General features: G+C 45.5%; 6 protein-coding genes across 6 annotated transcripts; 3 read left to right on the forward strand and 3 right to left on the reverse strand.

Annotated features, from left to right (window-relative positions):
• Nucleotides 1-210: 210 nt before the first annotated feature.
• Nucleotides 211-2,148, reverse strand: F5Y00DRAFT_222814 (taurine catabolism dioxygenase). The gene is made up of 7 exons (XM_048005784.1): nucleotides 1,820-2,148; nucleotides 1,486-1,762; nucleotides 1,164-1,427; nucleotides 987-1,108; nucleotides 858-936; nucleotides 774-800; nucleotides 211-712 (listed from the first exon to the last, which is right to left on the reverse strand). Exons 1-7 carry the CDS (start codon nucleotides 2,070-2,072, stop codon nucleotides 601-603), a joined length of 1,134 nt encoding a protein of 377 aa, XP_047870244.1. The 5' UTR covers nucleotides 2,073-2,148; the 3' UTR covers nucleotides 211-600.
• A 1,295-nt stretch (nucleotides 2,149-3,443) lies between these two features.
• On the reverse strand, nucleotides 3,444-4,732 carry F5Y00DRAFT_267533 (NAD(P)-binding protein). The gene is made up of 3 exons (XM_048012085.1): nucleotides 4,491-4,732; nucleotides 3,921-4,427; nucleotides 3,444-3,813 (listed from the first exon to the last, which is right to left on the reverse strand). Exons 1-3 carry the CDS (start codon nucleotides 4,543-4,545, stop codon nucleotides 3,449-3,451), a joined length of 927 nt encoding a protein of 308 aa, XP_047870245.1. The 5' UTR covers nucleotides 4,546-4,732; the 3' UTR covers nucleotides 3,444-3,448.
• A 344-nt stretch (nucleotides 4,733-5,076) lies between these two features.
• On the reverse strand, nucleotides 5,077-6,199 carry F5Y00DRAFT_5112 (xylose isomerase-like protein). Its single transcript, XM_048013752.1, has one exon. The coding sequence runs from the start codon at nucleotides 5,975-5,977 to the stop codon at nucleotides 5,084-5,086; it is 894 nt and encodes a 297-aa protein (XP_047870246.1). The 5' UTR covers nucleotides 5,978-6,199; the 3' UTR covers nucleotides 5,077-5,083.
• Nucleotides 6,200-6,384: 185 nt separating this feature from the next.
• On the forward strand, nucleotides 6,385-8,601 carry F5Y00DRAFT_267541 (uncharacterized protein; the record flags this gene model as incomplete). Its single annotated transcript, XM_048012086.1, has 2 exons — nucleotides 6,385-6,918; nucleotides 7,316-8,601. The coding sequence occupies 2 exons, from the start codon at nucleotides 6,385-6,387 to the stop codon at nucleotides 8,438-8,440; spliced, it is 1,659 nt and encodes a 552-aa protein (XP_047870247.1). The 3' UTR covers nucleotides 8,441-8,601.
• A 461-nt stretch (nucleotides 8,602-9,062) lies between these two features.
• Nucleotides 9,063-9,737, forward strand: F5Y00DRAFT_256812 (uncharacterized protein; the record flags this gene model as incomplete). The annotated part of the gene is made up of 1 exon (XM_048010471.1): nucleotides 9,063-9,737. The coding sequence occupies one exon, from the start codon at nucleotides 9,063-9,065 to the stop codon at nucleotides 9,735-9,737; it is 675 nt and encodes a 224-aa protein (XP_047870248.1).
• A 1,184-nt stretch (nucleotides 9,738-10,921) lies between these two features.
• On the forward strand, nucleotides 10,922-11,452 carry F5Y00DRAFT_256813 (NUDIX hydrolase domain-like protein; the record flags this gene model as incomplete). Its single annotated transcript, XM_048010472.1, has 1 exon — nucleotides 10,922-11,452. The coding sequence occupies one exon, from the start codon at nucleotides 10,922-10,924 to the stop codon at nucleotides 11,450-11,452; it is 531 nt and encodes a 176-aa protein (XP_047870249.1).
• Nucleotides 11,453-11,665: the final 213 nt, after the last annotated feature.

An 11,665-nucleotide genomic window follows, 5' to 3' on the forward strand; every position in this document is an offset into this window, starting at 1 on the left:
TGCTAGAGGTGGATGTCGTGGAAAGAAGGAAGAATACTCACAACGAAAAAATGTGAAGCTTTGGTTTGTGACCTGCGAAAAGTTATGTCGAGGCGCGGGTAGAAGCTCTAAAAAGGCAGGCAGGGTCCACCAATTTTTCTTTCAAGGTGGGGCACCAGCCTCGAACCTTCAAATTTTATGCTTCAATTCCAATTTTTGCCCCGCCATCCTGCCTAAGGTTAGGACCTAGATCATATGTTGGCCCATGCGTTATGCAGCTTTGCGCTCTTAGCTCAGGTACCTTTTATATACTGTTGCAACATTCAAGAAGTTGAATGTACCTACAACTACCTAAGTTACACCAGAAGTCGAAGGGTAAACAAACGTTATATAAACAATTTCACTAGTTAAGCCTCTCTACAAGCAGATATTTACATCTCACCATACTACATACTTGTATATCAGAGGGAAATCCGAAAATGGGACAAAGATGCGAGTTATCTGTTCGATTACTATGAAAGGAGACGCAACACATTAATTGCTATCTAACTATGATTGATCCCCAAAGTTCACAAGATCAACGGCCCAAATTTGGTTCTTATACTTCAAAACCGACCTAGATCAGGATTCTTGAAGCCCAAGTGCTTCACGGCGTGACTTGGAATTCGGGTCAAAGTATGGTTTCTCACCAATAGATACGACTCGGTTACCTTGACGCTTTCCGACGTAGTCGCTGGCCTTTTGTTAACTTCTTATACGATATCATAGCTAATTATTACAGAAAGATAACTTACTTTGTGGCCGTGTGGAAGACAGAACGGCTAGATGTAGGTTGTCAGTACCCCTATATCAGATCCGGATCGAGTTACTTTACTCACTTGTCCCAAATTGCAAGATCATTCTTGTTCCACCTGAATCGCACCTGAAGGTCATGGTTCTCAACAATTAATTGGAGGACTATGATGTTGTTAGAAAGCCTCGTCTGAACTCAGCATTTAATGACGCACAGTAGTCTTTGAGTATCTCGCTCTCCCGCTCGGTAACTCCGTTGATCCATCCGTTCTCGACCTGACCGCCTGCGCCGAATAGGCTTTTCCACCCAGTTACTGGGTTTGTGCGAATAAGGGGACTAGCAAAGTCAATTGAAAATATTCGGTCAGACCGGCCTACAGTATTTAACTTACTGCTCCGCCCTGAAGTCAAGACCATTGTTCTCGGGAGAGCCTCGGTTCTGGTCAATAAGCTCTTCGCCAAAGTCATTCTGTACCTTGACGAAACCCGGTTGGTTGTGTGTGACGGTTAGGCTCTCCGCTAGTTTCTGAATAGGCGGAGAAAGACGGTCGTAAGCTTCATAGCCTGATGCCCACAGCGTATCACCACCGACATCCTCGGGCGGCTGGATGATCTTGAGGATGGCGTAGTCCGAAGGGATGTTCTCAAAGGTGATACTGTCTCTATTATTAGCAACCCAAATTTCTTATTGAGCTGGATTATCTCAGTGCCTACTCTGCATGCCAGCCATGACTAGCGATTTTCTTGGAAAAGGCCGTATATCGGTCCTTGTAGAATTTACGGTTCTGTTCGGAAGAGATGATAGATACTTCATCGTCAAGACGGCCATTCTCGTCAATAGGGATGCCGCGTTTGCTGTTTGAGAGGGCATGACGATGAAGCTTAGACGTTTCTGGCTTTCCAGTGAGCTGTCCAAGTCGGTCACCCAAGAGCTTCTGGTCGTCAATGTTGATATCCTGGTTCCGGAAGAACACAACACCTCTTTCGGAAACTATTACTGGTAAGAAACTCGAATTTCTACTAATATCTATCCCATAGCCTTCCTTACCTAGAATAGCCAAGTCGCGAATCTTAGTGTCGTCATGTAGAATCTCACTCAGCTGAAGGTTGCTGAATTCCCGGCCGATGACTTTGGTGACATCAAACTGCTCGTATGAGTCGAGGCTCCCAGAGTATTTCAGAGGTCCGTCAAGCCTAGAGCTAGTCGATGTCTTGACAGGAACGGAACCAACAGACTTCTTGGTAGCCTGCTGCACCGGCACGTCGGATTGAACATCGACATCTGCTGCGGGAGGTGCCATAGCGATATATGAATTAAAAGAAGTAAATAATTATATATTTATTTTAATTGGACTATGCTTGATTACAGCTACTCTTAGGCTTGAGTTGAACTTGAGAATATATCGAACCTCCATCTATCTTTATACAAAGGGGTTCCAAGACCAGACAGGACTCCCACGCCAAGGATAATGGTTGTATCAATATCTAGCAGGATCACGTCAATGGCTTTACTATCTTCGGCGAATCGTCAAGGCGCGACGAGGATATCTCCAAATGAGATCAGATACCCCGCGGATAACGTCAAGCTGGATACCTGAAAGTAGTCAACCCGTTGAGGGGTTCGCTGTTAGTTTCTAACGAATAAGATCAATATACCACGATAGGTCTGAGCGCTAATGATTCTATAGATCGTAACACGTATAGTTGCTGGATTACCCGAACATGTTTTGATATGAGCTTCGAGAGACTATATGTCTTAGGTATATGGACAGGGTATAAACCACGAATGGAATTTGTAATTTTACGTGTATTCATTTTTAAGGATATTCTAGACTCTACCGATAGTGAAAACGTCATGAGTGGTGATAAAGATGCGAGAGAGGCTAAATTGATGTATTAGTAATATATAATAGGAGGGACTCTTAACCGATATCATAGAAAAATGAAGCCACTCAACTTGTCTTTTTACTATCTCGAATCTTGATTCTACCAGATTATTAGAAGTTCGAATTTAAAGTAAATTTAAAGAGTGATCAATTTAAAGGCGGTTGTTATAATAATAGAACGTTCTTCTTCTCTAGAAATCCAAGCAAAAAAAAAGAAAAAGAAAAAAAAAGAAGTACATGCAATAGACAACAACATGTCAATAAAAAGAAAATGGAAACATTAAAAAAAAAAAAGCAGGCTCCAAAGTTCGAACTGCGCACACTTGACCAGAACAAGCAGGCCTATCTTGCCGCCCTGCCGCTGGCTCGAACCCGGAACCTTCGAAAAACACCGCGAAGGTATTTTATCTACGCCGTCTTCCCTTCAGACAACTAGGCCACGGCCCTTTTGGCTAATGTATCTTCAGGTCAGGAGTGATAGAGGGGCAGTTAATGCACACTATAAGTTTATCTTGTGTTGCTGGGGGGCCATGGTAGGTATCTGGTTGCCTGGCGATGGGCGTGGTGTTATTGTTGAGTGCTTGATGGAGCCGGTGCACTTCTGTATTTTATAATAAAGTACCCTATGTCTTCTATATAATACCATGCCTGCTCTACAGATATTTTGGACCGTCAATCTCGTGGCAAGAGGTTAAAAAATTCGAATATTGGTACTGTTGAATTATTCCAATATGTATTGCAAAGCAAGACAATCAAACTGAAGTGAGACAATCGTATTCAAATCACCTAGACTACTTCAAAAAGTTGATAGTCTCCAGCTGCTTCGGATCACCCACGCCTAAGCTGATCTCTTTCAAGTCGTCCAGGTCTTTCTTAGTGTCCTCGAGGTCCTTCGCTATCATCCCCCAAGAATCGGCTCCCAACGGCACCCGAATCGGAATTCGCTGCCCGCGGCTTACAACTTGATACATTGCTGCGGCTAAAGCACTCGGCTCTGACCACAAGCTGCGGCATTCCTCATTTAGCATGTAGGCTAGCAAGACGTTCGTGGGATAGTTAGGCTCGGCATAGGCTGGGTGTCTTTTGGCCATGTGTTTAAGAGAAGAGGTCGCGTAGTTGGTCTTCACGCCCCCAGGCTCGATGTTGCATAAATGAACTGAAAGTTTTTGCACATTAGCAGACCGTCCATATGTACCTAAGTCAGAGTGGCCACATTGAATATTTGGAATCCGGCTACTCCTGGGATAGGGGCCGTGTACTTACTATTCCACGAAGCCGGCAACTCCTTCGCCACAGACTCTGTCCATCCTTCCATGGCGAATTTACTGGCATGATAAAAGGAGCTTCCCGGATAACCCGACCAGCCACCCATAGAGCTCAGATTTAAAATTACACCGCCCTGTTGTCCAGTGTTGGGATTCACATCCCTCATAATTCCCAGAGCTCTCTTAGTCACGTCTACCATACCCCAGAAGTTCGTGTCTAACACTGCCCGGGATTCCTGGTCTTCTGCAGCTTCGGTATCACCAACGAGGGTATAGCCTGCGTTGTTGACTACGACGTCAATACGGCCAAACCTTTCTACCGTGACTTGGAGAGCAGCTTCGATACTAGGGATAGAAGTGACGTCTAGCTCTAGCTTGAGGACATGGTCATTCGTTGGAAGGCTCGATAAAGCCGACACTTTGCGTGCCGTAGCTACCACGCGGTTTGAGGTCTGCGTGATGAGCTGAGCCAGAGATTGGCCAATTCCAGAAGAGCATCCGGTAACTACAATGTGGGTTAGGGGTTATGCTGGTAAGGAGGTAATAGGGGTATAGTCGGATTACTGACTGAACCAGACGGCATCTGAGGGTAGGTGATAAGGTTTCGTATTTGGTGCATCCATCGTAAGCGTACTTGCTAGTTAAGTGAACAACAGTCAAGCTGGCACAATCAAAAGGGAGTAGTATGAGTGGCTTTGAAGATAAATAGACGCATGTTCGAGTTAGTATATCCCATGCTATATATGTGTGCTAACTACCGTATTATAAACCCATAGGTTCTTTATATATTGTACACAAGGACACTTCAACTTTAGTAATGAAATATCCGATGACGAGTCCGTATATTCCGTAGGATGATGGCGACTGGTGCCAGCCTTGCATACCTAAGATATCATGTATGGCAGAAAAGGTGCTACAAATCTCCTTATGGAACCCGGAAGCATTATGCAGGGCCTCGGGTATCTGTGTCTTAAGTCCTTTTGGCTGCATAAGTCGCCGGACTAGACGGATTAGCCCCGTAGCGTTTGCAACTTTATGCATGCTCTACACTAATTTGGATTGAATTGACCAATCAAGTCTAATTTAAGAACTCTAGTTATTCTGATTTGCTGCTACTTATTATGAGGTAGGTACATGGCTCCATCCATCAATCCCTTACATCTATCTGATCAGTGGGAGAATCGTTTCTGCCGTCCGCGCTACCATGGCAGTATAGTAGTCGTCCCTTAATACACCACTAGCATGGTCTTTTAGAAACTGCAGAGTTCCTTCGTCTACATCCCACGGCTCAGCTTCTAATTGCTTCAGCCCGAACTGGCCACCCGAAGACCGATCAATCGGCGGCATAGCTTCATGCGCCAGGCCACCATCGTAGCCAATTTCGCGTAGCGTCTGGACGATCAAGGGCCAGTTCAAGCTGCCGTCACCTGGAGAAAGACGATTGTTTTCGCCGAGGTGGAAGTCATAAAGCCTATTACCACACTTCCTCAGCGCGGCAAGTAGATCCGGTTCTTCGATATTTAGGTGAAAGGGGTCGAATGCGACGCCGAGATTCGGTACGTTCGCCTCGTCGATGAGCTGCAATGCCTGGGACGTATTGGTGATTATGTACGTCTCGAATCGGTTGAGAGGTTCTATCGCTATGCGTACTCCCTTCTGTAAGGCGTACTGCGCCACCTCTCGTACGCCTTGCACGACCCATCCCCATTCCTCAGACGCGCTAGCTACTGGGTGAAGCTTGCCTACGGTACAGGGGACCACGGTCGCTGTCTTCGCCCCTAATCCAGCAGCCAAGTCGACGACACTCTTCATATAGCTAACCGTCTGCTCCCGTTGAGTTGGATCCACAGCGGAAAGATCTCGGGAGCCGTACATGATAGTTACAGTGGCCCAACAAGACAAGTTATATTTCTTCAACAGGGCCTGTGTTTCGCTAACAGTGTATCTAGAGGGTTCGCCGGCGAGCTCGATTGACGTATAGCCCAGGGAGGCTGCTCTTTTCAGAGTCACCTCAAGAGGCTCTGGTCGCATCCATGTATGGGTTGAGAGATGCATATTGAATATTGAAATATGAAAATATTCTAAAAGTTTTATTGATCTTGACTGGGCTTTCTTGAGTGTATGTGAGGAATCGATATCAGAATCAATGTTCACATCTTAACTTCGCCCTTTATATAAGTGCCTACACGCGCCGTAGAGGCCCAGAAAACCACTTGGATCATTTTGAGACATTATTAACCTCAGTTCTAAGAGCACTTCAAGGTCCGTATGTTCTCCCCTATCATACAACGTGGATATTGGTAGTAGATTGTTAATAGTCTATAGGGCTAAAAGCGTAGCGTTACATCACGCTGACGATCTGCGGACTTGCCGCATTAAGAAGGTCCACACACCGCTGGACCCTGCGGACTTTCTCTTGATTGATCTCTGTGGGATTTTCTACACTTTCCTCACAAGACGACATGAAGAGGATTAGATTTCTCGGAGACTACGGTGATGGCGGCGGGTCCAAACGCAAGCAAGTAAAGAAAGCTTGTGATCCATGCAGGAGAGGAAAACGGAAATGTAGCCACGGTATTAGCAACGAGACCCCGGTGCAACAGGAGGGAGTTAGGCGTCAAGTGACCATGGCCGTGTCGGATCTGCTAGATGGCCAACTCCCTGTTCATCCCGTAAATGAACAACCGCCCGAATCATTCGACTCCAGAGAAATTGATAACGACAATCACCAAGTTTTACCGTCTGCACAGGTAGCTTCACGATTCACAGCCCCCTTCGCTGGAGCCTCGTCAGCGCACTCCTTCTTCCTCTCTATTTACACGGCTTCGGGCGTAGAGATGGATCCAGCACAGCAACTCCCTCCATCGCGTATCCTCCGCCCTTCCTTTCAGGATATGAGGGCGCCACCCTCCGAGCGGCGCCCGGGCGTCGCTGCAGGCTACTTACCAATGGTGGTGAAAGCAGTATTACCATATTTGGAAATCGAATGTCTCCAGGTTCTCCCTCCACAACCAGATCTTGATGCTATTATAGAGATATAGTGGCGTTGCCCGTCCGCTCAACCGCGGACGGGGGGAGAAGGGGGGATTATGGGCAAAACTGACGCCACAGCTAAAGTCTGGCCTCTGATTGGCTAGCCACACCTCAGCGCACGTCCGATGAATTTTTTGTAGAATCAATTGACCTACTTTAATAGAATATAAAAATCTTAATAATTGGTATCGTTGGATAGAGCTCGTTTTGCATGACCTTTCTATACCATTTGCACCTTTTGCAGACGTTATGCGATAGAATGGCAAAGGGAAAAGTCGCGAACTGCGGGGCGATTCTAAGTATCTGATTGGTTGAAAAAATTGTGGCAGTACTAATTAAATATATAAGACTTGATATAAGCATGAAATCCACCCTATACTCCCCATCGTCGACTTCAACACTCAGGCATTTGCCAGCCCCATCAATCAGGAGAACCCGGCCACCATCATATTAAGGCAGGCTATCTGTCTGGCCGCCTGCAAGAGCCCATCGGCTAGGCAGCACCTCAACCTTCCGGAGATTGAAGATGGGCAATTCGCTCTCAAGACGCCTCGTGATTTTGCTGACAGACTCTTCGGCGTTCTAAAGATAGCTCAAGATATCGGTCTTGTCGACGACAGATTAGAGCTCGTCCAGGTCCTCGCCTTAATGACCTTTCATTCCTATGGTCCAGATGGCGATGACGAAGTTGCCCGATTATGCGGCCTAGCCGTCCATTTTGCTTATTCTTCCGGGTTACACTACTCCTCGCGGCCTGGGGACGTGATTTCAGAAGCACGCCGTGTGGAGTTACTTTGCTCCCTGTTTGCGCTTGATAAGATCGTTGCCATGATAACTGGTCGGCCGACAATGATTCACATTAATGAGATATATTTACCAGCAGAAGACGACGACGTAATGAGATCGTTATCCCCAGGCCTTACGTTACTATTTCGTCTATGTAAGATGCTTGACCGTGTCCTAGACCTATATCAGGCGGGGTCGCCCGATGAGATAACAAAAGAAAATTGCGTTTGGGAAGCATCGTGGCCCGAGTTTGAAGAATTGGTAAAAGACTGCAAGGCTCAAATCCTGCATCCATCTACGCAAGCATGTCTGGAGTTACTATATAACGTTATTGGCGTCATATCTTACCGTCCAGCCCAAATCGAAACTATCGAACCTCGTAGCTCTGAAAGTACATCGCCTTTGATAATGCAAAGCTCGCGGGTTAGACATAAGTATTGCGCTCAGCAAATATCACGCCTTCTCGATCTTCACATATCGAAACTTCCCTTCATCCCGTATGCAGCATCTCTGTCCCTGACAGTAGCTCTGCGCAGTTTAAGGCACACTACACTAGAAACCACGAGGAGGGCGGCTAGGGAGGATGTAGAGAGAAGTCTTAGGATTCTCGACGAACTCGCGGAGATATATTGGCATGCGGAACAAGCAAGTGGAGTTGGTCGTCAATTACTCCAGGCCTATGATGGAGATGTATATTAACAATCTAGTGTTGGCAGGTGGTCCACATCATCGTGAGTCACGGTTATAGCATCCAGGGAAGGAACGAGGCCCCAGGGCTGGGTATATAAACAGACAAGGTCCCGTAGTCCTTTTAGATTCAACAACGCTCTCGCAATATAAGACCAGTTCCACATCTAGGTATCAAAAAAGAGGGTTTACTAGAAATATCAGTATATCATCGCTATCATATGCGACATTTAATTGTTCCTTCCTTCAATCGATCAAGGATTTCTATCGTACTCGCCTATTAAATTCGCTCCCAAGTTCCGATTTTAATATACCAGTCCAACTCACTGACCAATGCATCATCATCAGCAGCAGCAGCAGCAGCAGCAGTAATACGTTCTTCCATTTAGCAAATCGATCAATATAACTTTCGCCAAAGTGCATAGGTACCTACCTACCTGATATCGACCTTCAACCTCAAACCCTACCTCACCTTCCTCTGCTACCCTTATTAAATTCGTCGAGATTTAATTATTCCTTCATTCAATCCATCAAGAATTTCTATCGTATTCGCCTAATAAATTCGCCTCCAAGTTCCAGACTTCAATATACCAGCCCAAGACACCCACAAGTTCAAGGTCTTCTATCGAGAAAAATGTCTCTCAACCCTACTCTCAACCGGTGCGCTGTATGCTGGAAAGAGGGAAGTCAGCTTTGCGCCTCTTGCAAGAGCTGTCACTACTGCTCGAAGGAGTGCCAGAAAGCCGATTGGAAGTCACACAAGCTGCTGTGCAAGGACATGACGACTCACTCGGAACGTCCCTCCCCCTTTCATGTCAGGGCTATCTACTTTCCACAAGACAAGCCAGTCCCGCAACTCGTCTGGGTCCCTTGCGTGCAAGGTTCCGAAATGCTCGATGAACTCAATCACCCAAATCCAAACTCCGTTCAAGAATTCATCGGGGAACCCGCCAATTCTTATCGAGCGCGTTGGAATTATTTTCATAAGCAGTCAACACCCCGCATTGTGAATTTCCACTTCCGGCACAATTTTATGTATGATGGATCAAAACTGACGGAAAGCCTCTATACGGCCGTTGCCAAACACGGCCGTGGAAATGGAAACGTCATCTGGAAAGGCCCCCTTGTTGTCTTTGCTATGTCCGTCGAAGATCCACCAGATGGTTCCGATATGCCAATCTATCGGTATACCGACGCTACACTGGCGGACTTTCGAGGTATCATCGATATCACACTCGGGTATGATAAATCCCAAGAAGAAGATCTTGCTAGCATTTTTGAAGCGTTTTTGCGATGTACTAAATCATGAGTGATATGGATTTCTACAAGGCGTACAGCAGTGCGAGTCCGATACGCAGGAAACTAGTGAAATTTTATGGTGATATTCAATACAGTTACCAATAGATGCGAATGAATTCAAATAGCATTGTCTTCTACTTAATAGTCTCAAGATATAACCTAGCACAGACAGCAACTGAAATGAAATACAACCGCGGCGTTCCTTTCATCCCCTCGTTTATTGTAATAATTATATTAAATGGGAGGAATTATGAGACTTCTCTCTACATAGTATATCATTTCTGCAGCTACTCTGTTTTCGAACCTACGAAGATTTACCCCTTTTAGCCCCTTTACCCCTTTACCCCTGTACCCCTGTACCTCTCAGCGATACCCCCCTGCTCGGCAATCCCCGCAATTTATATGCTCCACGCTACCAGAATGGTGGGACAACTCTGTTCAAGGACGCCTTAAACTGATGCAATAAAAGGTTTTGTGAAACCAGGACATAGGTAGCTGCTGACGGGTAGCGTGAGGTCCAAGTTATTCGATAACGCCCCGTCGAAAATTCCTGAAGGCGCCGTGCACTGAGACCGAAGTGTTTGCAAGACAGATAGTAAGCGACTTACTACGGCCGAAACCGAAGGTGAATATATGGCACTGTGGCATGTCGACTAAGGAGTGCCTAACAATCGGCTTAAGATATCTAGCAACCATCTACTTTGCCGTATATATCGAGCCATTACTAAGAACGTAGGTAGAAAGTCCTTCCTCTACGACTTTTCAAAAATACGAGACATTCACATGAGTCTTCCACAATCAAATATCGATATACTCTTTCTTTGTATCGTGTCTTATCGCCTATGACATTGACAAAGCAAACACCATATCCCGTAGCAATCTTTCTGGAAACTAGATATTATAACGAGATGAAACTAGAAGGCGTGGAAACAATTTCATTATTCCAAAAGAAACATCAAACATTAGGTAACTATGTGTACGAGCTCGTAGCTGCACATACTGAAAGTGTCCTTTGTTTCTACACAGTTGTGTTATATAGAATGCGATTGTTTAATTGTATTTTATATAAATACCCATTTAAGTAAACATCCGATCTATAAAAGATCTTGAGTTCTGCGTTTCCTTATTCTTCGACACTGCTCATATTGCTACAACACCAAAGATACCGAAAATATCATAAGACTAAACTAAACGATGACTACGTTCGTCACATGCAGACGGGGCTGTGTGCACTGGGGTAACCGCGGTGCCGCGGGCCTACTAGTTTACCGATACCTCACGTCAGGCGAAGTACAAATGCTCCTCGGTCTGCGAGCAGAGCAGTGCGACCACCCTTTGACTTGGGCCACGATAGGGGGAGCTATAGAAAATGGCGAATCAGCCCGGCAAGCCATGGAACGAGAAGTTATGGAGGAGATCGGACTTAATATCAGAGAGTTTCTATGGCCTGTTGGAGAAGTAATCGATGACCATGGAGGTTGGTCATACATTACTTTTGTAGCTGATCCGAGGAAGCACTTCGAGATATCCGACCTAAAGCTGGATACAAATGAGATAAAAAAAGTTGAATGGGTCACACGGAAGGATCTGGCCTCTAGAAACCTACATCCTAATTTCGCGGCCTTCGTTAAGGATAAGTTGGATATTTGGGTGCCTCCCGATGTAGATCCTTCTGTCGTACATTTATATATATTAAACTATGGATCAGGGCCTATGGAAATTTAGTTATTAGTTCAAAGTTAACACTGAAGCCAATATACCCAGATAATTAAACTAATCCATTCGCAGTCAAGTATTACCTAACCTAACAAACGGTTCATTAAACTGACTTGATAAATAGAACATGCTGTTTTGGAGATAAAAATACTACAGTCAACTCCATGAATACTAGGGCATAAGCTACTACAGTTCTTCGTTTCTGTAAAATGGCGGGCGTTC

The sequence above is a fragment of the Daldinia vernicosa genome (assembly GCF_022497035.1).
Source record: "Daldinia vernicosa strain CBS 139.73 unplaced genomic scaffold F5Y00scaffold_1, whole genome shotgun sequence".
In the NCBI taxonomy this organism is placed as follows: Eukaryota; Fungi; Ascomycota; class Sordariomycetes; order Xylariales; family Hypoxylaceae; genus Daldinia; species Daldinia vernicosa.